The 26,878-nt window shown below is 38.3% G+C and overlaps 1 protein-coding gene across 7 annotated transcripts in view; it reads left to right on the top strand.

Annotated features, from left to right (window-relative positions):
• The window catches only part of CDKAL1 (CDK5 regulatory subunit associated protein 1 like 1), a 603,129-nt gene that overhangs the window by 168,138 nt on the left and 408,113 nt on the right, over positions 1 to 26,878 (top strand). For all 7 annotated transcript variants that reach the window (XM_070456204.1, XM_020875786.2, XM_020875789.2 and 4 more), the window contains one exon: positions 17,440 to 17,536. In XM_070456204.1, coding sequence (XP_070312305.1) covers positions 17,440 to 17,536 — 97 coding nt within the window. The remainder of the gene's footprint in view (positions 1 to 17,439; positions 17,537 to 26,878) is intronic.

Genomic DNA, 26,878 nt, shown 5'->3' on the forward strand with positions numbered 1-26,878 from the left:
ACTCTTAGCAACCCCATGGATTACAGCCCCCCAGTCTCCTCTGTCCATGGCATTCTCCAGGCTTTCCTTGCCTGGAGTGGTGAGACATTCCCTTCTCCCGGGGATCTTCCCAACCCAGGGACTAGACCTGGGTCTCCTTCATTGACAGGTGGATTCTTTACTGTCTGACCACCAGAGAAGCCCTATGACAGTTTCAGGATAATACTACTTGTTCATCACCAATTATGATTACTGACAATGTTAAAAAGTTTTGTTTGTTTTTTGCTAATACTATAATCCCATTCTCCTCCCAATTATTTTCCATGGGAATTCTCTATCATCATGTAGTTATTATATAATCTCTCATTTTCTACCCTTATTTGGCATTCATTCCATAAATGACTGTGTGTTTAATGCCTGCCACAACATCCCATGTAAATATTCCTTCTGGTTATTTTTGGTGGTTTGAAGTGCATTTGAGTAGGTTTCTTAGATAGGATTCCTGGGAACAGCAGCCTCCTAGTCACGGTATGTTGAAAATAGTGCTCTTTTTACTTGATAATAAATTCTGTAGGATATAAAGTTCTGGGTCACATGTTCTTTCTGGCGTAGAGCACTGTGCTCAAAGTCTGGTGACAGTGTAAGTTTTCCCCTTTTTTAAAATCATGTGTTGTCTTTGCCTCGAAGCTCAAAGGAATTGTTTTCTTTGAGTCCAGTAATTTTATTAGAGTGTGTCTTGGTGTTGGTTGTTTTTGTTGTTCTGGGGTGATGTTCTCAGGTATATAGTATAATCTTCCAACATATAGACAAGTCATTTAAAATGTTTTTACATGGCTTTTCTTGAATTATAATTTTTAGTACACCGCTCCATTGCCTTCAGGTTTATTTTTCTCTCTTAAGAGCTCCTCTTATTCATATGATAGCTTGTCTTTGACTATCTATTAACTGCTACTTTCTCTGGAATCCCGTGGTCTTGCTCAACTAACTTGTTAGTTCTGGTAGCTTTTTATTCCTTTAGAATTTTATACATACTCAGTTATTTCATTTGTGAAGAAACCTTTTTAATTCTTTTCCCCTATGGTTGTGTGTCTTTCCTTTCCTTATAGCTAGGCCCTCTATTATAATACTGAATAAAAGTGATAAGAATGGGCATCCTTGCCTTATTTCTCACCTTAGGGAGAAAACATGTTAGCTGTTAATTACAGATAATATGAAGTACCTTGTTTATTAGTTCTGAGATAAAAATGAAGGAATATGAGTCTAATACTGTTCTCTCTTTTTCTCATGTATATAGATATGTGTGTGTTATTTCTGTGCATTAGTAAAATATAGTTACTTATAGGACCAATTAATTGATTAATTTCAGTAGAATTCAGAGAAAAGTCTCCAGAGGAAAATGTAAACTTTAAATTAACCATGGATGTCAGCTAGCCTTAATAATTAAAAAAAGAAAACCACAAGAATGACATGCTTTGTTTGTATAGATAAAGGGCAATGGATAATTAGTCAGGTTATACAGTTAAACTAAACCAAATCATTCCCTTCATTCTTAACATATATAGTTTTTGACTCCAGATATTGCATGCTTGCTATATAGCAATTATTCGATAAGTATTTGTTGATTAAGTAAAATTTTTTTAATTGCTGCAGTCCTACATGTTGTTCTTTGTGGGTGTGTATATATACACACACATGTCGTTTTACATGTCTCAGTGGGAGCCTGTAGTCCCTTTCTATATGATTCTGCTGATAATGATGAAATCTTCTCTTTAGTTTATTATGGTATACTTTAGTTTGAATCATTTTGCTAAATGGTAAATGCCATTTGCTTGGTTATTTCAGTTGATAATTTGAATTGGTGTCAAGGTGATGAAGTTTATCCTTTGGCTGGTGTTGCAAGCAGGAAAACCTTGACAGCCTCCCCCACCCTAAAGTGGATTTTGGTAATGGAGCATTTTCACATAGAAGGCAGTGGTTTATTTTGCTGAGATTGTTTTGCTTCTAAAGTTTGTCTGTGAGGTTAAAAAAAAAAGGTGTTTGTGATCGATACCTTTCTCATCTGAGGTCAGAGTAATTATAACTAATAGCTATATTACTTTTCTGAAGATAAAAATTTAAAGAAGGAGTAATGGAGGGGACAAAGGAGAGAGTTGAAAGGAAAATGGTGCTGTTTAAACCCTATGAAAATAGTTCTGAATATGATAGTAATTCTTATAAACTGTTTATTTGATTTCTGAAAGTCAGAGACCTTTAAGGACTTACCATAGAATTCAGAGTACATAAATGGTGTTGATACTAATCAAAGGTAGTTCCTATGATAGGATTATCTATATTCCTGGTGATGAAAAAGATGGATTCCTGCTTAGTGTTGACTTTATTAAATTGTAAGGGATATACACATGACTTTTAACCATAACTTTAGTGAATAATTGATTCTAGTGTTATTTCCTGCTAATTGCTTTTTCATTGGTTTATTACATTGCAAGAAGTTTCTTGAAAATGTACTGAGGTGTGTAAAGAGAATCATCTAGGTATTCAGTTCAGTTCAGTCACTCAGTTATGTCCAACTCTTTGCGACCCCATGAATCGCAGCACTCCAGGCCTCCCTGTCCATCAACAACTCCTGGAGTTTACACAAACTCACGTCCATCAAGTCGGTGATGCCATCCAGCCATCTCATCCTCTGTCGTTCCCTTCTCCTCCTGCCCCCAGTCCCTCCCAGCATCAGGGTCTTTTCCAATGAGTCAACTCTTCGCATCAGGTGGCCAAAGTACTGGAGCTTCAGCTTCAGCATCAGTCCTTCCAATGAACACCCAGGACTGATCTCCTTTAGGATGGACTGGTTGGATCCCCTTGCAGTCCAAGGGACTCTCAAGCGTCTTCTCCAACACCACAGTTCAAAAGCATCAATTCTTCAGCGCTCAGCTTTCTTCACAGTCCAACTCTCACACCCATACATGACCACTGGAAAAACCATAGCCTTGACTAGATGGACCTTTGGTGGCAAAGTAATGTCTCTGCTTTTTAATATGCTATCTAGGTTGGTCATAACTTTCCTTCCAAGGAGTAAGTGTCTTTTAATTTCATGGCTGCAGTCACCATTTGCAGTGATTTTGGAGCCCCCAAAAATAAAGTCTGACACTGTTTCCACTGTTTCCCCATCTATATCCCATGAAGTGATGGGACTGGATGCCATGATCTTAGTTTTCTGAATGTTGAGCTTTAAGCCAACTTCTTCACTCTTCTCTTTCAGTTTCATCAAGAGGCTTTTTAGTTCCTCTTCACTTTCTGCCATAAGGGTGGTGTCATCTGCATATCTGAGGTTATTGGTATTTCTCCTGGCAATCTTGATTCCAGCTTGTGCTTCTTCCAGCCCAGGGTTTCTCATGATGTACTCTGCATATAAGTTAAACAAGCAGGGTGACAATATACAGCCTTGATGTACTCCTTTTCCTATTTGGAACCAGTCTGTTGTTCCATGTCCAGTTCTAACTGTTGCTTCCTGACCTGCATATTGGTTTCTCAAGAGGCAGGCCAGGTGCTCTGGTATTCCCATCTCTTTCAGAATTTTCCTCAGGGAACTTAAGGTCTTGTAGGGCAGAAATATCTATTGAAAGACATAGTACTAGAGTGCTGAAGATTGGAAATCATCTGCCTGAACAGTATTGATTATTGAAAACAATGACTTCTTCTGAATTAGCTGGTTTGACTAGAGTATGTTAAAAATGAGTTTTGTAATAGCACCCCAGGGGCTTCTCTGGTGGTCCACTGCTAGGACTTGTACTTCCAATGCAGGGGGCCTGGGCTTGATCCCTGTTTGGGGAGCTAGATCCCCCTTGCCACAATGAAGACCCAATACAGCCAAATAAGTAAATAAATATTTTAAAAAATAACACCGTAAAATGCTGGTATTCTCTGTCTCTTCCCCTCTAATGCAGCCTCTTGATCGTGCAGGAGTTAGAGCTGCCTGAAGCCCAGTTAGGGCAGTTTCACTGAGTCTCTTCTGTTGCCTCAGTCCTGTGAGTTGGGGATTCCATGACTGTGTAAAGTAGCCAAAGAGATGACAGCTGCAGGTTCTCACCTTTCCCAGGGCAAAGTGTTTCCTGCTTGGCCAGTTTAAACAGAGCACGTTTCTGGTACTGCCGCCAGAGGATCGGTTTTTCCATTAACGCCTCTTTGGAAAAGTGATTTTGAAAAGATGTGAAAAAACCGAAACTTTTGTTTAGGAACCTTTTATAAGCTTTTACAACAGCTTTTTATTCAGACTAAGCCAATTGTAAATTATAATTTTGCCTGGGTCTCCCACCAGAAATCAGGTTGGGATCTAATTGTACTCTAGCTCAAATTGTACTCAGGTTGGAACTCTAAATACGGGTGAAAAAGACCAAGTATGTGTTTTTCTTCAGAACTTTTATCCCTGTAATATTATGTTTAGTTGGAACAAGAACTGTGAATTTTCTTCGTTCCTTCCTCAAAATATAGATTCCTATCGTAAGTTAATTTTGGCCTTTCTTGGTGTACGTGATAATTAGAGTAAATTATAATTAAATGTGCAAATTGGATGGTGAATTGAATAAGTGTAACAGCTGATCAGGACACTTCCTTTCAATGTCGTCTTATTAAGGTCCTCCTATATACTGATATTTTTTGAGTTTTTTTTTTTTTGATAACTTTTCTTTTTCTTTTCTTTGTTCCTTTTCTCTGTTGAAGGATATTCTCAAGTGTTTGCTATGACTGGAGTATCAGTGTATTGATTGTAGGGAGGTGAAATAGTTACAGATTTGCTTTTCATTTTATGGAAATATTAAGTGCTATGCAAGTTCTAAATGCAGTTTTAAAAAATATTTTAAAAAGTTGATTTGTAGTGAGGTATCATGTATACAGTGGTCTGATGTTCATTAGCTTCATTCATCTTACTTTGCCTTGAATTTTGAAGTTATGTAAATTCACTGAACCTTAAACGTCATGATATAGGATTCCGGGGAACCTCTTTTTATGTATTCTCTTAGGTTTAGCAACTGGGCCATGTAAATTAAAGTGATAAAAGACAAACTAATCAGAAAAACAAAACAGATGTAATTATGTAAGTATGCAGGAATTAGAATTTGGAGATTATTACCCTCTTAACGAAGTGGGTAAAGAATTGAGAAGAATTAAGGGGTTTGGGGCTTATTGGGGAGGTATAAATTATGAGAAGGTAATTAGAAGATATACAATAAGAAAGGCTTTTTAGTAAGACTTATTATGCAGATAAGAGTCTGGTGATAAGAGCTGTCTCTGGAGTAGTTCTCTTCCTAGGACTAGAGAGGGAGAACCTTTACAAATGGAAATCTATGTCCTGCTTTTTACAGATAAAAAAAAATCTATGTCCTGAGTCTGCTATTTCTTAATTGCCTTCAGCCCAGAATAGTTCTTATGGCATATTTGGGGTTGGCATATTCTAACCCTTCAATGAGAAAGGGTCCTAGGTGACTGATAACATTACACTAGATTTTATAAGGCCTTATTTGTTGTTGTTTAGTCACTAAGTTGTGTCTGACTCTTTTCCGACTCCATGGATTCTTGCCTGCCAGGCTCCTCTGTCTATGGGATTTCCCAGGCAAAGATACTGGAGTAGGTTGCCATTTCCTCCTCCAGGGAATCTTCGCAATCCAGGGATCAAACTCCCATCTCCTGCATTGGCACGTGGGCTCTTAGCACTGAGCCATCCCTGTTTTTAACTGGCGGGTTCCTTGATAAAAAGTCTGGTTGCTATTTGTCTGTAAACTTAATTGTATTTACTCAAGTTCTAACCTTGTGCTTAAAATATATTGCTTTTATATTTCTGTTCAGTTTGCATATTTCACACTTTTGTTTTGATCTTTTAAATTTCATGTGTATTCCTGGAGGCACAAATTCCTTTTGGTATCTGGCAGACCTCTAAGCATATATTGTACACATAACAGACACACAATATTTCATTAATGAATTTGTGAAAATAATTTAAAATGAAGTTTTTGATTGTTTCAAAATTACTCCAGAAATTTTTGTAGATTCATTGCATGGCAGTTAGAAATGGTGGTAGATTTGGATAGAAAAGTTAGAAGTATCTTGAAGTAATAGCTGACACGCAGGAAAAAGAAGAATCAATGTATATGGCTTACTGAGATTGTTTATTATGGGGCCACCCAACCTTATGAATCTTGTTACCCTCCCTGGTTAGGACATCATTATATCAAAGCAAAGAGTAGTGATGCATGACCACCAGTACTGTCTTTACTCTGATCTTGGGAAATCTATTTAATCTTTGTGGTCCTCTGTTTCCTTTTTTAAAAGTGAAATGACAGAGTTGGAAAGTTTTAGATGGCAGTCAAATACAGGTTCAATTAGGTTCACAGTACCTTATGTAATAAGAAATGGAGGCCTGTCACGTATTTTGGAAATATTTCCTTGAAACGGTTATATATATTTTGCCTGGGATGTAGGCCAGTGTGTAGAGGATAAAGCTTTGGGAGGTGAAAGAAGGCAAATGAGAATGACTAACTGGAAGCTATCTAGAGTTAGAGTTTAATAATACAAACATATGGACAAAAACAGGTATGTGGTGACTAAACAAGAAATTTTGAAGTAATAAACTTGGTTCCTTTGAGGAAGTAAAGCCTAAGCCACACACACGTCCACTTACAAGGCTGTTGTAGAAAATATTAACCATTTGAGTAAAATCTGGGCAACCTTCCTATCCATGAGGAGGTCTGGGAATGTTGGGGACCACTTTGAGGTTACCTAACTAATCAATAACCTCAGATATGCAGATGACACCACCCTTATGGCAGAAAGTGAAGAGGAACTAAAAAGCCTCTTGATGAAAGTGAAAGAGGAGAGTGAAAAAGTTGGCTTAAAGCTCAACATTCAGAAAACTAAGATCATGGCATCTGGTCCCATCACTTCATGGGATATAGATGGGGAAACAGTGGAAACAGTGTCAGAGTTTATTTTTGGGGGCTCCAAAATCACTGCAAATGGTGACTGCAGCCATGAAATTAAAAGACACTTACTCCTTGGAAGGAAAGTTATGACCAACCTAGATAGCATATTAAAAAGCAGAGACATTACTTTGCCACCAAAGGCCTGTCTAGTCAAGGCTATGGTTTTTCCAGTGGTCATGTATGGGTGTGAGAGTTGGACTGTGAAGAAAGCTGAGCAATGAAGAATTGATGCTTTTGAACTGTGGTGTTGGAGAAGACGCTTGAGAATCCCTTGGACTGCAAGGAGATCCAACCAGTCCATCCTAAAGGAGATCAGTCCTGGGTGCTCATTGGAAGGACTGATGCTGAAGCTGAAGCTCCAGTACTTTGGCCACCTGATGTGAAGAGTTGACTCATTGGAAAAGACCCTGATGCTGGGAGGGACTGGGGGCAGGAGGAGAAGGGAACGACAGAGGATGAGATGGCTGGATGGCATCACCGACTCGATGGATGTGGGTTTGGGTGGACTCCAGGAGTTGGTGATGGACAGGGAGGGAGGCCTGGCGTGCTGCAATTCATGGGGTCGCAAAGAGTTGGACATGACTGAGCGACTGAACTGAACTGAACTGAAGTAAGTTAGGGATGTAGATAGAGAAGTATATGGCACATCTGTCCTCTTAGGTTGGTTTTTGTTCCAAGGTGATGTCTCCAAGAAGTTGGTCGGCCTGCCTTACTGCAGGCATTGGAGAATCGTTCCCTTGCCCTGTGTGAGTGTCAGGCTTCTAAAAACAGTGTTATGAGTGTCCGCTTTATTTTTCTTAATTCTTTATCCAATAGAGGTGACTATTATTTACAATTTGGGGACTATTATTTACAATTTGGGATATTTTCTTTCAGAATCCCTAGTGGGATTCAGAGAGAAGCGTCTTCCCATAAGCCTGAGGAATCGTTCCTTTCTCTGCCCTTGACTCCCCTTGGAGCCTGAGGTCATAGGCCCACCCGGCGCTCTGTAGCCATGTTTCTTACCGTCTCCCCAGCGTGCAAGCACCGTTCACCCATTCTCTGAGTCGTGCAGGAGGCCCTTCCTCCTCCCCCTTCCCAGGCTTCCTGTCATTGGTCTCTTCCCCGTCCCCCATCACTTTTACCCTATAGCTTTTTTTTTTAAAAAAACTTCTATTTTTATTTTTGAAGGTTCATATATAGCAGACTTTCTGTAAGTCTCTACTTAGATGACAACAGTCAATGACTCACCAAACCCCTGCATGTCACAGAAGAAATCCTAGTCCCTGATCCGTTATAAGAGCTCCTTCAGCCCTATCAACACCTGGCCTTGTCATAGGATTTCAGTTCAATACTAAAATTATCATTAAGTCCACTAATACTCTGACAGTATATGGATAATAATGAGACATCATCTGAGAAAGCCCCTGCCAAGGCCATCCTACGCCTACTGTTCAAAAAGGACTTTGATCTGGATTCTTTTCAGAAGTCTTGTTTCTTTCTTTCTTTCTTATTTTCTTTTTCTTTTTCTTTTTTTTAACACGTCTCACCCTCTCCTCCCCTCTCCCCATGTCCATAAGTCCCCATGTCCATAAGTCTGTTCTCTATGTCTATTTCTCCATTGCGTCTCTGTAAATAAATTCTTCAGTACCATTTTTCTATATTCTGTATATATGCATTAGAATACAATATTTATCTTTCTCTTTTTGACTTACTTCACTCTGTATAACAGGTTCTAGGTTCATCCACCTCATTAGAACTGATTCAAAGACATTCTTTTTTATGACTGAGTAGTATTAACATTGTGTATATATACCACAACTTCTTTATCCATTCATCTGTCGATGGACATCTAGGCTGCTTCCATGTTCTAGCCATTGTAAATAGTGCTGCAATGAACAATGGGATACATGTGTCTTGTTCAGTTTTGGTTTCCTCAGGGTGTATGCCTAGGAGTGGGATTTCTGGGTCATATGGTGCTTTTGTTCCTAATTTTTTAAGGAATTCCATACCATCTTCCTTAGTGGCTGTATCAATTTGCATTCCCACCAACAGACTTTTTGATGATGGTCATTTTGACCGGTGTGAGATGATATCTCATTGTAGTTTTTATTTGCCTTTCTGTAATAGTGAGCAATGTGGAGCATCTTTTCATGTGTTTGTTAGCCCTCTATGTGTCTTCTTTGGAGAAATGTCTGTTTAGGTCTTTCCCCCACTTTTTGATTGGGTTGTTTGTTTTTCTGGTATTGAGTTGTATGAGCTGGTTGTATTTTTTGGAAATTAATCTTTTGTCAGTTGTTTCATTTGCTATTATTTTCTTCCATTCTGAGGGTTGTCTTTTCACCTTGCTTATAGTTTCCTTTGCTGTGCAAAAACTTTTAAGTTTAACCAGGTCCCACTTGTTTACTTTTGTTTTTATTTGCATTACTCTAGGAGGTGAGTCATAGAGGATCTTGCTTTGATTTATGTCATCAAGTGTTCTGCCTATGTTTTCCTCTAAGAGTTTTATAGTTTCTGGTCTTACATTTAGGTCTTTAGTCCATTTTAAGTTTATCTTTGTGTATGGTGTTAGGAAGTGTTCTGATTTCATCCTTGTCCATGTAGCTGTCCAGTTTTCCCAGCACCATTTATTGAAGAGGCTGTCTTTGCCCCATTGTATATTCTTGTCTCCTTTGTCAAAAATAAGGTACCCGTAGGTGCATGGGTTTACTTCTGGGCTTTCTCTCTTGTTCCATTGGTCTGCATTTCTGTTTTTGTGCCAGTACCAATCTTGATGACTGTAGCTTCTTCCCGAACTTCCTGTCTTGGGTCTCTTCCCCGTCCCCCATCACTTTTCCCCTGTAGTTTTTTTAAAAAAACTTTTCTATACTTCTCATTGTAATTCCCTTTCCTATAATGAACCAACCTTCTTTACCCTGTTAACTTCTCCACAGTGGTCTATGTCCTTGTCAATTATACATCAGTGACACTGGGAAGAAAAAAAAGTCCATGCCCTGTTCTCACGGTCTTTCTTAAAGTCACAGAATCCTTTGGTCAAACAAAATGTTTCATAGATTCTTGGTATGTAGAGCAGATGAAAGCACAGTTAACAGGCTGCAGGAGGAAGAGGAAGACTCTGGCTGTCAGAGAACCCACCTCTTCTTCATAGCTGGATTCCCTCGGGTCTCCGTCCATGCTCAGGTGCTGCTTCTCCCACAGAGATGTTTGCAGCTCTCCTTGCGATCTGGACATCTCTGTTCTCCCCCTTTATCCAAAAACCTGGGTTCTAAGGCCTGTTTCTTCCTCCTCTCACTAGATTGTAAACATCTTGAAGAGTAGAGATTATCCTCTTTTCATTTTCCTTTGTTTAGCATGTGGTGACGGGCTGGTGGTAGAGTGGAAACATGAAATGCTGAATTAGTGACTTTTCAATAAATAATAGTTCCTAGAGGTGAACCCAGGAAACTTGTATTGGCAATAAGCACAGTAAAGGAAACCTATTGGACCTGAAATTAAGTACAGATTGCCTGACTGGATTTATATGGCCAGCTCCTCAGGGAATGGTAGCTTGTTATATCCAGATACACCTTGAAGAAATGCCTGCTGTGTCTAAAAGGATTAACCACTGTGGTGATGGCCTACTTTGTTTGCCACTGTTAGAAGTGTTGAGAAGCTTTGAGCCTTCAGACTCCTCCTTTCTAGTGCGGTGAAGACCACTTGCCTTATGGAAGCATTCTTTATTCTCATGGATAGTACAGTGTGCGAATGTGTTTTTAGCTTTGTTGGTTAAAATCATATTCAGTCTTGTGATCCTGAGATTATACTCCAGTTACTTTGGATTTGAATGTCTCCAGATAGCCCCAGTTACATATTTGAATACATCTGGATTATTTTTTAGGTTGATAAATCCTATCAAGACTTAAGAGTAACTTTATTTTCAACCTTTGGCAGCTCCTGGCCTAACTCTGCAAGTCCCAACAACAGTCATGTCTGGAGACAGTGGCACTGTTGGTGTAAACTTTCCTCTTTGACTGGTTGTTCCAAAACTTAGGAAGGACATTGTGGTTATTGACGCAGATCACAAACTTAGATCCTTAGTTGTTTTGTCTTAGATTATTTGCTGAGATATTTTTATGAGTTTCAGAGGGCTGTAGGCCTGCATGTAAATAATTAAAATAGCATCCTCTCACTTGAGTATTTGAATGGAGACAATACTAACGGGCAGAGTAGTTTAGGCTGCTTCCTTTGCATAGAAGCAGCTGGTTTTGACCCTCTTTCCAGTACTGCTGTGAATAAGAGTTTTTAGAAGTGTTATCAGTAGACATTTAGAAATAAAAAAAATCAGATGTACATTTAAGAATACTTTTTCATGAAAGAGAATTTTGATTGAAGGCTTAGATATTCTATGACTATTTTTATATAGATTAAGTGTCAATTTGCAGAAAGGATATAAGGAATAAGAGAAATGAACATGGAGAAGAAGCAACATTTCCTCCTTGTCTGCTATTTTAGAGAACTTTGCTTTTCTTGATAGATCCATGAATTTATTACTCTTCTGTTAGACTATGATTTTGTTCACAAGACTCAGAAAAACAAGAACTGTGAAGTATTAAATAGTGTTTCTACTTTGAAGATGTTCAACATAATTTAATCTTTGTCATTCTGTGTTTTAATCAAGAAGCTTTTGCTTCAATGTTTATTATACAGTCAAAACTCAAGTTTGAGTTATGTTCTGAAATGTGATACTCAAGGACCCAGGAGATCCTGGGCACTCATCCCAGCTCCAGCACTAACCCCACAAAGTGTGGAACTCTGGGCCTCGACCATTGCATCTTCTTGAGTCTCAGTTGTGAAATAGTGATATCATGTCATCTTTATCTTCTGTTATTGTTGTTCGGTCACTAAGTTTTGTCTGACTTTTTGCTACTGCCATGGACTGCAGCATACCAGGCTTCCATGTCCTTCACTATCTCCTGGAGTTTGCTCAAACTCATGTCCATTAAGTCAGTGATGCCATCCAACCATCTCATCCTCTGTTGCCCCCTTCTCCCCCCGCCCTCAGGCTTTTCCAGCATCAGGGTCTTTTCCAACGAGTCAGCTCTTTGCTTCAGGGTCATCTCTTTGGTCTCCTGCATTGGTAGGAGGATTCTTTACCTTGCTGGGAAGCCCCTTATTTTCTATGATGCTATGAATTTTAAGATTCTGTATGAATTATGTCTTTTGATGCTTGGCAGAAAAGAAGAAAAGGTTTCTTTGTCTTCTGTATTATTCAGATTAATGCTTTAGACAAGGATATATCTCTATTTCAATTTAGAAATAGGCTTCAGAAATATGAACGATTATATTGAATTAACTTTTCAATTTTCATTTTAATTGACATTTCAAGGTTATCTAAAATTTATAGTATTTTAGAATTTCTTAAAGTATTATTCTTGTCAGCATTCATATTTTGAAGGATAAGGCTTTAAAAAATATGCCGGTGCTAGGTACATTTCTAAATAAAAGAAATTTCAGGCTTTATTTCAGGCTTATTAACCTAAACAAAGTTCAGTAAGCAAAAAGAACAGGATGTAAGAAAGGAATATTTAGAACAAGAACACTCTTTGAGAAACTGTATTAAAACTTTTGGTCACAGAGTATAGCATCAATATTCCATAGCTGGGGTATGATTTTTGGCTTATAGTTCTGGTCTGCCCTAGCATTTTAAAGCCAAATTCAACAAAAAGCATGAAATAATATTTTAAATAAATTATTTAAGCATCTCTATTTTGAACTTCTCCTACTAATTTTCTGATGTTCTGCTTACGCCCTAAAATCAGCCTTGGACTGTTGTTTCTTGACCTGGTCTAGTGTTGATAATGTCAGCAGAACACTTTCCCTGGGCTGTTGTATGTTGGCTGTACTGTTTTCAAAAGTACATAATGAAGACCTTGAGGAAGTGCATATAAATGCTAACCATGATTATTACTGCTGTTATAGAATTGTTGGTAGTGATTTTATCTTTTTTGTTTTTCCCACTAATATTTTTTAGCCTATGGGAGTTTTATACATTGCTAAAGAACCTTACAGTTTTGTCCTCCACATCTTTAGAGACTGTCGCATCCATTATCATCAACCATCACTTTGGAATGCATTTCTAAAACCTACCCCCAACTTTATTCCCAGCCAGCCAGCCGAGTTGCATTTCCAGAGACTTGCTGGGCATTAGTGTCACCTCAGATCTGATTTGTCCTATTTGAATTTCCTTCTGTCCTTACTGGGGCTTCCCGGTTGGCTCAGATGGTAAAGAGTCTGCCTGCAGTGCAGGAGACCCAGGTTTGATCCCTAGATCAGGAAGATCCCCAGGAGAAGGGAATGGCAACCTACTGCAGTATTCTTGCCAGGAACATCCCACCGACAGAGGAGCCTGGCGGGCTACAGTCAGAGAGTCCGACTGGGCTGAGCGACTAACACTTTCACTTTCTATCCTTATTCTCAGCTCCCGCTGAGAGCTGGTGGCACCACCTTCTTTTGTATTTTCTTAGAGGAGGGATTTGCAGTCTCTGGCCTTTGGGCTAAATCTCACCTGCTGCTTGTTGCTAATAAAGTTTTATTGAAACACACCCATTTAAGTACCGCGTCTATCTACTTTTACTCTAAGGTGACAGAGCTAAGCAGTTGCATCGGAAACCTGTGGTCACCAAAGCCTAAATTAATCACTGTCTGGCTGTTTTTTAGAAAATGTTAATCCTTGCCTTAGTCTCAAAACCTTGGCACCACCTTTGATTCATCGTTAAGCTTTCCCAAGAGAACGCAATCTCCTTTTAACTTCTTTTCTTTTTTTTTTTTTTTTTTGGATCCTCCCTGTGTGTTCAGGTCCTCATGTCCTTTTGCCTGGGGTACTCAATGAATTTCACCACCCCTTGGCTTCTTTTCCCCATGCAGTTCATTTTGCACCTCGCCACCAGGGTCCTTTACTCAGTTTGGCTCCACTTGGTGTCCACTCTGCCACCGAAACTTAAAAACTTTCCCCACTGCCCACTAAATTGGAGCCTGCCCAGCCTTTTTTTGTGAGGCTTCTTCCACAGTATAAACCCTATTCATGTCCTTTACACAGAAGTTTTCTCTGTAATGAAATGCTTTCCCCCAGCTTTCTCTCTTCTTGCCTTTGTCCATGCTGTAACAACTGCCTGAAGCTTTTTTTGCCTCCATTTCACCCTCTCCACTCCTGTGAGTGCATGCTCAGTTGTGTCTGACTCTTGGCGACCCTGTGGACTGTAGCCCACCCGGCTCCTCTGTCCCTGGGATTCTCCAGGCAGCAAGACTGCAGTGGGTTGCCGTTTCCTTCTCTAGGGGATCTTCCTGACCCAGGGATTGAACCCGCTTCTCTTGCATCTCTTACATCGGCAGGCAGATTCGTTACCACTGTGCCACCTGGCAAGCCCTCTCCACTGTTTTCTTGCTTTAAAATCCTCTCAGATTTTTTCATAAAGTTTTTTACTGTCTTTTCCTGTGTGCATATTCTTTTTCCCTCCATCATATGTTGCTTGTATATCTTTCTGTTGCTTAATGCTGTGATGTTGTTCTTTTACTTCTTATCTGTTATAAACCAGAACCATGTCAAGTACAAAGTGCGTGTCTTCCTCTTCCTGTGGCCCCTTAAACACTCTCTGTCGTGACTTGTGTGGATACTCCTCAGTCGTGTCTGACTTTTTGCAACCCTATGGACTGTAGCCTGCCGGGCTCTTCTGTTCATGGAATTCTTTAAGCAAGAATACTGGAGTAGGTTGCCATTTTCTTCTCCATCATGTCATAGATGTACTTAATAATTAAGTAATTGAATCACATTATTGGAAGCCAGCTTTTTTGGGGGGAGGGTTTACTTTTTGGTGACCAGTCAGACCCTTACACATTTGGCAGTGAATCTAGGTGCATAGCTGAAATTTTTGAAGAAACCAGATATTATTCCATTGTATGTGTTATTAATGTAAAGAATTTTGTTACAATGGATTGATTTTTTTGTTTGTTTGTTTGATAAGGTATTTCGCATTTACTATGAGGAAGCTATTTGTGTGCAATGATGTGCTTGGTACTGATTTTTTTTTTTTTAAAGTAAAACTAAGTGGCAGACCCAGGCAGTAATTCTCTTGGTTATGTTAAGCAATTTACCACAGTCACATTTCCCTGATTCTGTTAACAAGTTTTTTCATGATTCCAAGTGGATAAGTTATACCAGAATATTCTAAGAAGTTATGGAAGTGAAATGCTTATAGGTGCTGATAAACTAGTATTTTGTCCTCTGCCTGTTCATTCATTTATCATTCTCTGCATACTTCCCAGCAGGTTTTGGTGTTGGCTGTTGGTCACACATAGCTGGCTCTGTTAGTCCACTCCTTGTCCCCCCCCCCCCCCCCGCCTTTTTTAGGCTTTCAGTTCTGAATCTGTATACTTGAGAAAGTTGACAGAAACAAGGTGAGCCAGGTATACAGACTTTTCACTTCACAGTGCGTAGCCTAAAGTTTCCACTTCTGGAAATGGGGCTGCTGATTCCCTTAGCTTTCTTGGTTGGTTTCAGAACCCTACGCATTGCCTGGAGCGGGCAGTCAGAAGCACATTTGGGTGTTTAAATCACCGTACCCGAGCAACCTGTGAAAAAAATATACAGAGTATCACAGGACCAAAACCCACATACTTGATAAAGAATTGAAGATTTAAAATTTTAATGTAAAATAAGCAAAGAATATGGATAATTTCCAGGAAGAGTTGTTAGCTCTGCTTGGTTTACCACTGTCTTCTAGCAAAGCACCAGTGTTTGCTGAATGCACATGTACCTAAACGAATGACTGACACCCTAACTCTCACCCACATCAAATATGTACCAGCTTCCTCCTAAGTAAAGAAATGCCTAATACAATAACCAGACATATATACCTTTGAACCAGCATTTCCACTTAGAATTTATGTTAGGGAAGTAGACAACTTGGCATAGCTTTCGCACCTAGGTTTTTATAATCCAGGAATACTTTCTCAAATATTCAAAGATTATCTTATCTATCCATCCACATGTGTTTGTGCATGTATATGTGTGCACATATCTATATGCATGTTTATTGTAAGATAATTTGTAATAGTGAAAAATTGGAAATGCCCTAAATGCCTATCAGAACAAGGTTAGTTAAGCTATAGTATACCTACATTGTTATGTTTAAAAAGGATGCGATTCCACTCCTGGGTGTATATCCAGGATATGTAAATACTAATTAAAAAAAAATACATGCATCCCCAATGTTCTTAGCAGCATTATTTACAATTGTGAAGATTAGGAAGCAGCCTAAGTGTCCATCAACAGATAAATGGATAGAGGAGATGTGGTATATATTCACTATATACACAATGGAATATTATTCAGCCATAAGAAAGAACAGAATTGTGCCATTTGCAACAACAGGAGTGGATTTGGAGGGCGTTGTGCTTGATGAAGTAAGACAGAGGAAGGCAAGTACTTTATGATACCAACTTGTATGGGGAATCTAAAATATAAAACAGCTAGTGAATTTAACAAAAAATAATAGACTCACAGTGAAAACAAATTAGTGGTTACCAGTGGGAAGAAGGAAGGTCAGGGTAAGGGATCAAGAGATACAAACTTAGGTATAAAGTGAGTTATGAAGACATATTATACAACATGGGGAATATAGCCAATATGTTATAATAACTGTAAGTTGAGTATAACCTTTAAAAACTGAATCACTATGTTGTGCACCTGTAACATATAATATTGTACTGTACTATTAACTGTATTATCGAATGTACTTCTGTTAAAAAAAGTAGAATACAAAAAAAGGGATGAGGCTAATCTTTAGGTAAAGACTCAAATGATAAACAAGGTGTATTGAATGGAAGTTGTAAAATAAAGTATTGAAATATTGTTTCATCTTTGTGTATTTATAGTGAACACAGGTGTATTTACACAACATACCTGCATTGAGAGGGATTGTCTAGACATAAGCATAAATAATCTGTAACTTGTAGACATCTCTGAGGAACAGAAGTGAGAAGCTGTGTGAATTCTCCAAAGAGAGGGGGATATTATACCTTTTGTTTCTTTTCTGTTCAACTTTTTAAATGTATATTTTACTTTTATACTAGACAAAAAGACTAGGAAATCATATAGTATGTTTTAGGAACATTTTCATTAATATTTAAAATAAATATAACTTATTTGAATGGCTAATGTCTGTCTGGAAAATGTGGCTTTCAAGAATGATTTATATCCTTGAGAATTCCACATAAGTAAAATTTTTTTGTTTTTGAATGAGGCGGTAATGAATGACCTTACCAGATTGAACTGCCATGGTGTCCTTTACGGTGTGATAAATAGGCGCCTAGTTCCGAAGTCATATTGTAAACTGTACTTTCTTGAAGCAGCTGTAAGAAAACCCTGTTTTGTGCTAGATGGGCTTGTTGAGTTCTAGGGAACGTGTGTGCGCTAACATCGGTGTCCCAGGGTACACTTGTGAGGAAAAGAATTAACACCGTTTTCTCTTCTATCTTTCAGAAAAGCTCAAGAGGAGAACAAGAAAATAGTGCTTGCTGGTTGTGTTCCTCAAGCTCAGCCTCGTCAGGATTACCTCAAAGGGCTGAGCATCATTGGGGTAAGCTCGCGCCTGAGGGGAATATAGTCCCACACTGTTAAAACTTGTCATGGCCCCTTATTTTCTGTTTCCAGGTTATTTACAAGTTTGGTTACACTCCTGGCTGTCCTTCACACACTTTCCCTATTGTTGTGAAAATTTTGTTATGTCTTTGTAACATTTGAACCTAACATGGAAACAGGTTCTAGGTTTTCTCATTTGAAAAAAAAAAAAACACCCAACACAATAAAAAGCCATGGTATGGAATTTAAATTTGTTAATTATAACCTGGTCTATGTCTGCCTGTCTTGCACTATCTCTTGCTGTTTCATTTGGAATGTCCCACTTGTGTCATAGTTGTGCCCTGAATCTTGGCTTCACCATTACGCTGTCTCAGTCTGTGCTGAGCGCTCTGTACCAGCCTTGACAATCCTGTCTCTTGGTTTCCCTTACTTATTATGCAGTTATCTTTCATTTACTCTCTCAGCATTTCACAGAGTCGTAAGTTTGGAGTTAACTTGTATGATGTTTTGAATACAGCCCACCTCTCTTTGAATTATTAGCTCCATGCCAGAAGCTTTTCTATCTTTTTTTTAAAAACTCTGACCGTGTTTCTCCAGCCTTTCCCATGGTGCCAGAGATACAGTAGACAGTCTCTCAGTCAGTATTTGGTGCCTGAGTGAAAGAAGTTTTCCCGTTGTACTTTGATGGTTGGTGCGCTCCTTTCCCTGTTGGGCAGTAAGCTCTCTGAAGTCGGGAGACAACGACCTACTATCTTTGTGGCCATCACTATTCACACATGCCTAGAGGTAGTTAGCATTCGGATGGTATTTGTGACCAAATGTTGGTGCTTCATCCTTTCCACCATTCTACTTCAGCTGTACTCACTGTGCTCAGTGATGATCTTCTTTTAAAGAGGTTTCATAGTTTAAAAAATATATAAAAATATTACATGCTGATAGAAAAGACTATGTATAAAATCGCCCTCTGGATTGAGACTCATTGGATTTTTTATTTCTTTGATGTACTGTTGATAGGTTCTTATACTGTATTCTCAGTGTAATGAACTTGTTTTCTACTGTGAAGTTCTTGCCCCACTGGCAAATTTAATAATCTTTGAACAAACATTCTCCTGTTAAACAAACAGAACCTGAATGTTTGGGAACTCTAGTTTGTTTTTACCACTTGTCTGTTTACATTTTGATTTCTCTTGGTTTAAGGAATGAACTGAATATGGACTCCTGAGTTATCTTTTCATGTCAAACTAGCTTTCTCCATAAACATGATCCTGCTGTGTTAGGGAAATAGAAAACTAGTCAGAATGCTGTTTTAGAGACAAAGTGTGGCAAAAGCTGGGAATTCATTTTTGAGTTTGTCTCAGGGAATTAACTTCCCAGAATAGTAGAATTTCTGCAGTATGGCAGAAGCCTCCTCCCTGTTTGCATTATAGGAACACTCCCCGGAACTCTGCTATGTGCTGTGAAGCGTTCAGTGTATGTGAGGATCTTGGAGAGATTCTCGAGATGTTGTAAGAGAGGATGCCAGTGCTGGGGATACGGGAGACAATTTTCAGAGATGATGTGACTCACGGATGTGGCAGTAAAAATTTTTCCCCATTTAACCTAGCATGCTTTGTGTTCTGTCTCCTTGTCTCATTTTATTACCTTTAAAATTCTTTAGATTTACTTAGTTTCTTCATAATTAGAGAAATAATACGTTTGAAAAAAGTGAGTAGAAGGAAAACTCATGATCCTCTCACCCTAACACAATACGTATAACTTTGCTTATTCTCTTCAGGGGCTTCCCTGGAGGCTCAGACGGTAAAGAACCTGCCTGCAGTGCGGGAGACCTGGGTTCAGTCTCTGGGTCGGGAAGATCCCCTGGAGAAGGGATGACTACTCACTCTAGTATTCTTGCCTGGAGAATTCCATGGATAGAGGAACCTGGTGGGTTACAGTACATGGGGTTGCATAGAATCAGACATGACTGAGCGACTAACACTTTTACTTTCATCCTCTTCAGACTTTTTTTTAACCTCTGCGTAGTTTACTTAATTGCAGTGTCAGAACTATTTTGTGTTCCTGTTTTTCTATGAGATTTTATCCCGTGAACTCTAACCATTTTAAGTCCTGTGTTCGTATTCTACTGAAGGATATACCACAAGTTACTTAACTGTTCTTAATTGTTGGATATAAGTAGTTCTCTAATTTTTAGGAAATATACATAATACAATAGTGCTCATCAAGGGCTTTCTATCTTAAGATCAGCATATTGTGAAAAGTTCCCAAAAGTAGAATTGCTCTATCAATAACAACATTTCAGAGTTGTAATATAATTATATCTTCAGTAATAACTACTAAAGTATAAGATTGTTCTCTGTCAACATCCTTTTACACAGCATTTGTATATGTGGCAGCTATATGACATCTGTCATAACTGACTATGTATAAAAACCGTGTCCAGGAGAATGGAAATCTTAAAAAAAAAAAAAAACTGGAGAAGGAAACCAGTATCATTTATAATTGGCATTTGGAGAAATCCGTTTCTGAATAGGGCTTCCGTGATGGCTCAGTGGTAAAAAATCCACCTACCAAGCAGGAGATACTGGTTTGATCCCTGGGTGAGGAAGATTCCTGGAGAAGGAGATAGCAACCTACTCCATATTCTTGCCTGGAAAATCCCATGGACAGAGGAGCCTGGCAGGCTACAGTCCATGGGGTTGCAAAGAGTCTGATGCAACTTAGCGACTAAAAACCAACAACAGTAGTTGTTGAATAAAACAGAAACAGTAGTTTCTGAATTGAATTGTTGAACTGCTACAAAATAAAAAACCCTCTGAAATATAGTGAGTTATAGTCAACTAAAGAAACAAATTATATTGGTTTACCAATTCTGAAGTGTAAAACAATATGAAGATGTTTAAATTCAGTGATTTGGGAAACTATTTTTAGGAGGATATTTAGAATTGTATTAAACAGTTGATTTACAGACTGTGTGAAAACTGTTACTCCTTCTCAGTATTTCCCTCCCAGTGTTTCTATGATGGAGGCATTAATAGAGATGGAAGGAAGACCAGCTGTAACTATGTCCTGTGCTTCCACCTCCTGCTAAGATTTGTCTTTTTGCTCCACAATCCAGGAAGGGTGGTCTGCACTGTTGACCAAGTGATTGAAATAAAAAAGCTTTAGATCGTGAGCAAGGTACTTATGACAACCCTGGGGTTAAAAAGACATTCTGTCCCATGTTTGCAAGTGCTCCTGGAATAAGCATTTAAGAGGATGTTTACTAAGGAAGAATGATGTTTGTTACCGTTGGGACATGCTAATTTCCATCCATATCAGCCTTTAGAAATGGGGCATTGACATCAGCAGATGAATGGATAAGGAAGCTATGGTACATGTACACAATGGAATATTACTCAACCATTAAAAAGAATTCATTTGAATTAGTTCTAATGAGATAGATGAAACTGGAGCCCATTATACAGAGTGAAGTAAGCCAGAAAGATAAGGACCAATACAGTATACTAACGCATATATATGGAATTTTAAAAGATGGTAATGATAACCCTATATGCAAAATAGAAAAAGAGACACAGATGTAGAGAACAGACGTTTGGACTCTGTGGGAGAGGACGAGGGTGGGATGTTCAGAGAGAATAGCATTGAAACAAGTATACTATCAAGGGTGAAACAGATCACCAGCCCAGGTTGGATGCATGAGACAAGTGCTCAGGGCTGGTGCACTGGGAAGACCCAGAGGAATGGGATGGAGAGGGAGGCAGGAGGAGGGATCGGGATGGGGAACACATGTAAATCCATGGCTGATTCATGTCAATGTATGGCAAAAACCATTACAATAAAAAAAATAAATAAATAAAACATTTATTTTTAATTGCAAAAAAAAAATGGGACATTTAATTTGTTTCCATAATCAGAGATGGCAGTGTGGTGGGGGCACATAGTAATTGGTGATTTGACGCCTGCGCTTTCATAATGTCATGTCTTAATGCCCTCTGAATCCAGTTGTGATTAATATTATCTGTGTGGGATAGAGAAAGAGGACAGAATATCAAAACCAGAGGTAATACCTATCAACCTCTGGGTCTAGAAGTACTGGCTTCGGTGGCAGTAATCTTTAGACTTCTCCCATTCTGGTTTTTTCCTTACAGTAGGAGAAGAGAAAGGACAGATTTGAAAACATATATGTGTTGGATAAAAAGATCTTTTTTAACCAAAACTCTTTTCCTAATGTGATTAAATGGAGTTTATATGTAGAATATAAATTTATAATAAATTTATAGGTAATCAGTGAAGAATCAAGATCTTTTCCATTTTTAAGGGATCTTGAAACGTTTTACCTTACCATGAAAACTGTTACTCCTCTTTTGACAAATACTTATAGTTAACTATTCACCTTGCAATTAGTTTTCATGCAATGCCACCTTTTTTTTTTTTTAATCCCTGCTCTTAATTGTTTACATTGGTTACTCTGCCTAGCTGTAGGTAGTTCCAAGACTGTGTGACTGCTGTATTGAATGCTATTTTTCTTCTCTTTGTTCATTTTTTGGCATGAAAGTTGCTTTTAAATTAGTTAGCCAGAAAGGATGTTCTCTTTTGAAGTTTGGTAGCAGGAAAGAATAGCAGACATCAGAGCTCTGAAAGCCAGACTTTAAATCCCAGGGTTGCCACATCATTCTTTCTTCTATTCAGCTAATACTTACCAAGTACCTACTGAGTGCTAGCTACTGTTCCAGGTGCAAGGAATGCAGTGGTTTATAAAATCAGCAGAGATCCTTGTCCCCACAGAGCTTACATTCCACTTCTTGGGGAGAGAAATCTGGTTTGAGCCCAGAACATCTTCAGCCTCCTGGAGGATTTGGTGGGATGGATGCCTAGGCAACAGGGAGATTGATGAGGTGGGAATTTCTTTGTAAGGGTCAGATGCAAATACACATTGTGTCCATCAGCTGGGAGTTCTGTTAGAATAGACAGATGAAATAGTATTTATTTACTTGAGCTCTCCCTGAGGTGGTGTTATTCCTCAGTTCTTAGAGTAGTCATTATTGATAGGCATGATGTTTATTAAGAAGGTTGGTTTTTATTCTGTTACGAGAAAGTGGGCTTACAGAACTATACATTTTGTGTAGTTTTTTGTGCTCGTAGACAAAGACTTGCATCTGAACTTGGCTAGGTGTTGGCTCATTAGTCTTGTCTTTGTATAACATCTCTAGAAATACTAAATAACTCAATTAATAAACAGGTTGTAACATTTTAAAACATGCAGTTCAAAATGGAATATACAGTTGGATGTTGAAAATTTGTGATAGAACTTCCTGATGTGCCAGCTGTGAGCCCTGCAGGCAGGTGCATATTTTCTTTGGAGAAATGAACAAAAATGTGCTTTAACACAGGTGTCCACTTATCTCAGGGACTATTACCAGGTTGATTTGCAGTGGTTTAAACATTTTTTCAGGCAGGCTGCTCTAATCCTGAAGAGTCAGACAGCATGATGATTGTTTCATATATGAATGCTAATTTTGAAAATTATGTGTGTAAATAAAAGAGCATTTGAAAGAGGATACGTTTTAGAATATTTCTATGATACACTGTGTTCCAACAGGTGAATTCATAAAATGAAACAATGTCCCAGTAACAGTGGCATCGATACTGAGGGCAAAACTTGATAAACTATTCTTCTGTTTTTTTTTCTACTTCATGTCATTTAATATTTCTTCTTGTCATATTCCTTTTTTTTTTTAATCTTTAATTATCAAAATGACAGCATTGGAACAGAATGACATGTAGATTAAAAGCCCGTTCATTTTTGTGCCTTCCTAAATCTATTATCTTTACTTTTTGGGGCTTCTATGTATATGTGTACATATTTTTCACCTACTGAATTATATAAAAGGAGGTCTAGCATATTACGATTCAGGTTCATGTCCCTGGCCCACAGCTTGTTAGCTGTGTGACCTTGTTCAAGTTACTCAACCTCTCTGTGCCTCAATTTCTTCATCTGTAGCATGGAGAATAATAATAGAACCTAACTCTGAATTTTGTAAGGGTTAAAGTATTTAATAAATGTAATGTGCTTAGCATGGTCCCTGGCACATCATTAGTGTTCTGTATTAGCTTTTTAAAATTATTTAATTCTCTTACTAGGAGGATTAACACTGAGTACAGCTATGTGCCTGGAATGAAGCTATTTGCTAGAGATACAGAGCTGAATAAAATTTGTTCCCTAAAGACAGTGAAATCTGAAGAAAGCCACAAGTAATCATGATAAATACACATAAGGATACAGTCTGGTGGGCACACAGAGGTTAAAGTCATTCTTGATTTGAGTTGCAAAGGTTGAGTAGTGGTTTGATGAATGGAGGAAGGAGTGAGGGCTTTTGAGCAGAAGGCTCATATCTAAGGAAAGGCATGTGTGCTTAAGAGTACCGTGGAGGTAGAAGGAATATCACGAAGTGTATCCTGATTTGAGTATGACTTGGAGCCACTAGCTTTAAGAGGTGTGGTTTGAAGTACTGCAGACTAGTGATAAATAGAGTGGAAAGAAGCAGTTCAATGCAGTGCTTAAGTCAGAATCAGCATGACTGGGTGAAAGATGAGGGTAGGAGTAAGATAGTATGAAAAGGTGTTACAAGCAGTATAATCTGGTGGCTATTTCTATATACCCTTTGTTCATTATTTTAAACTCTTCTTCTATGTTATTGGTACTAACTTCTCTTTTAAGTAAGATTTATTGAGATATAATTAACATGTAATGAAATCACCATTGAATTTTATGTGGAACATTTCCATTGCCCTGGAAAGTTCTCTTACATCCTCCACCCCCTACCCTCAACAGATGTAAAGAGGGTCCCTGGAAATCACATTTCAGATTTCTGTCCCTACAGTTTCGCCTTTTTCAGAATGTCACATAAATAAAATCATAAGCATACCTCAGAGATACAGTGGGTTTGATTCTAGACCACTCCAATAAGGCAAACATCACAGTAAAGCAAGTTACATGATTTTTTTTTTCTTTTCAAATGCATATAAATGTTATGTTTATACCATATTATAGTCCCTTGTAGCTCAGTTGGTAACGAATCTGCCTGCAATGCAGGAGACCTGGGTTCAATCCCTGGGTTGGGAAGATGCCCTGGAGAAGGAAATGGCAACTGGCTCTGGTATTCTTGCCTGGAGAATCCCATGGACAGAGGAACCTGGCAGGCTGCAGTCCATGGGGTCGCAAGAGTGGGACATGACTTAGTGACTAAACCACCACCACCATAGTCTTTTAAGTGTATCTGTATCTAAGAAATATATTCATACCTTAATTTTAAATGCTTTATTGCTAAAAATGCTGTGGTCTGAGTCTTCAGTGAGTCATAATCTTTTTGAGAGTGGAGGGTCTTAACCTTGGTGTTGATGGCTGCTGACTAATCAGGGTGGTGGTGGCTGAAGGTTGGGGTGGCTGTGGCAATTTCTTAAAATAAGGCAGCAATGAAGTTTGCCTCATTGATTGATTTCTCCTTTCCATGAATGATTTCTCTGTAGCCTGCAATGCTATTTGATAGCATTTTGCCTACAAGAAGAACTCTCAAAATTAGTCAGTTCTGTCAGATCCTGCTGCTTCTTTATCAGCTAAGTTTATGTAGTATTCTAAAGCCTTTTTTGTCATTTCAGTAGTCAATTAAGTTTGCTGTCTTATGTGGGCACAGTTCATGGTGCCCAAAAATAATTACAGGAGTGACATTAAAGGTCACTTATCTCAGATCACCATAACAAATATAATAGTGAAAAAGTTGAAAATATGGTGAGGATTACCAAAATGTGACACAGAGATAGGAAGTGAGCAAATGCTGGAGGGAAAATAGTGCCAAAAGACGTTTTCAATACAGAGTTTCCATAAACTTTCAATTTAAAAGCCTCAGTATTTGGAAAGTGCGATGGTAGACGCTGTGCCTTTGTGTATGTTACTTTGTTTTTTCACTTAGCATAATTCATTCAGTGTTCATACATGTTGTGGTCAATAGTTCTTTTACTTTTTATTGTATGGAGTTACTTCACTATATGGATGGACCACAGTTTGTCTATCCATTCAGCTAGTTGATGGAAAAGTTGTGTTGTTTGCAGTTTGGGGCTCTGAAGAATAAAGCTCCTGTAAACATTTGTGCACAGTCTTTGTGTGTTTGCATTCTCTTGGGTGAATACCTTGGAATGATACTGGCTGGTCATGTAGTTAGCATTTGCTCAGCCTTTTAAAAATCGCCAAAGTGTTTTCCAAAACAGCTGTACTGTTTTGCATTTCTACCAGCAGTTCAGTTGCTTCACCTCTTGACCAGAGCTTGGTACTGCCAGTTTAATTTTAGCAGTTGTAGTAGGAGATTGGTATTAATAGTGTCTCATTGTGGTTTTAATTTGCTTTTCTCTGTTGGCTAGTGATGCTGACTGTATTTTTTGTGATTATTTGCTATCCATATATCTTTAATAGAACATTTGAATTTTTTTTTTTTTTTTTTTAGTCACCCTCTCTTTTGGTGACCTTGAGTTAGGGAAGTGTTTCTTAGATAGGACACAGACACACAGACACACACACACACACACACACACACAGCACTGTTTTTTAGGACAGGAAGGAAAAGAAATGAATAAATCGGACTTTTCAAAGATACTATTAAGATGAAAAGATAAGCCACAAACTGGAGAAAATATTTCCAAAACACATATCTCCTAAAGGGTTTATATCCAGAATATATGAAGGGCTCCTACAACTCAACAGCAGGGAATCAACCTATTTTAACATGGGGGAAAATGTGTGTGTGTTTCTTTTAATCATTATTTTTTATTGCCTTTTAAAATATTGATATCGTGGGAGCTTGGAATTTGAGGGAGAAGGGAATGAGTGGATAATATCTCCTGTGGTTTCAAAATTTAGAATTTATGTTTCCAGGATCTAGGAACAGGTCTGATAAAATATGTATATTTTTCTCTTTTAACCTTCCCCCACCCTTTTTTTTTTTTTTAAAGAATGGAAGGGATTTGTTCAACTCTTCAATCTGTTTGCAGTTTACCATGGTGAACACTTACAAGGTCCAGAAAGCCAAGGATTTTTTTGCTGTTATTTTACAGCTTTACATATTTTACATTATTTTCTGTACTTAGTGCCTGGCTCAGTAAATATTTGTTGAGTGGATATTTGTTAAATATCAAGTATGCGTTTATGTTTTTCCATATTGTTCTCAGTTTTATCAGCAGCATTTATTTTTAAAATTTCTTTTCCTCCTTTGATGCTAACTCTTATCATGTTTGTTTCTTAATTAGTGTATGAGTTTTGTATGTCACTTAACAAATTACTATAAACATGGTT

This window comes from Odocoileus virginianus, chromosome 27 (assembly GCF_023699985.2).
Source record: "Odocoileus virginianus isolate 20LAN1187 ecotype Illinois chromosome 27, Ovbor_1.2, whole genome shotgun sequence".
Classification (NCBI taxonomy): domain Eukaryota; kingdom Metazoa; phylum Chordata; class Mammalia; order Artiodactyla; family Cervidae; genus Odocoileus; species Odocoileus virginianus.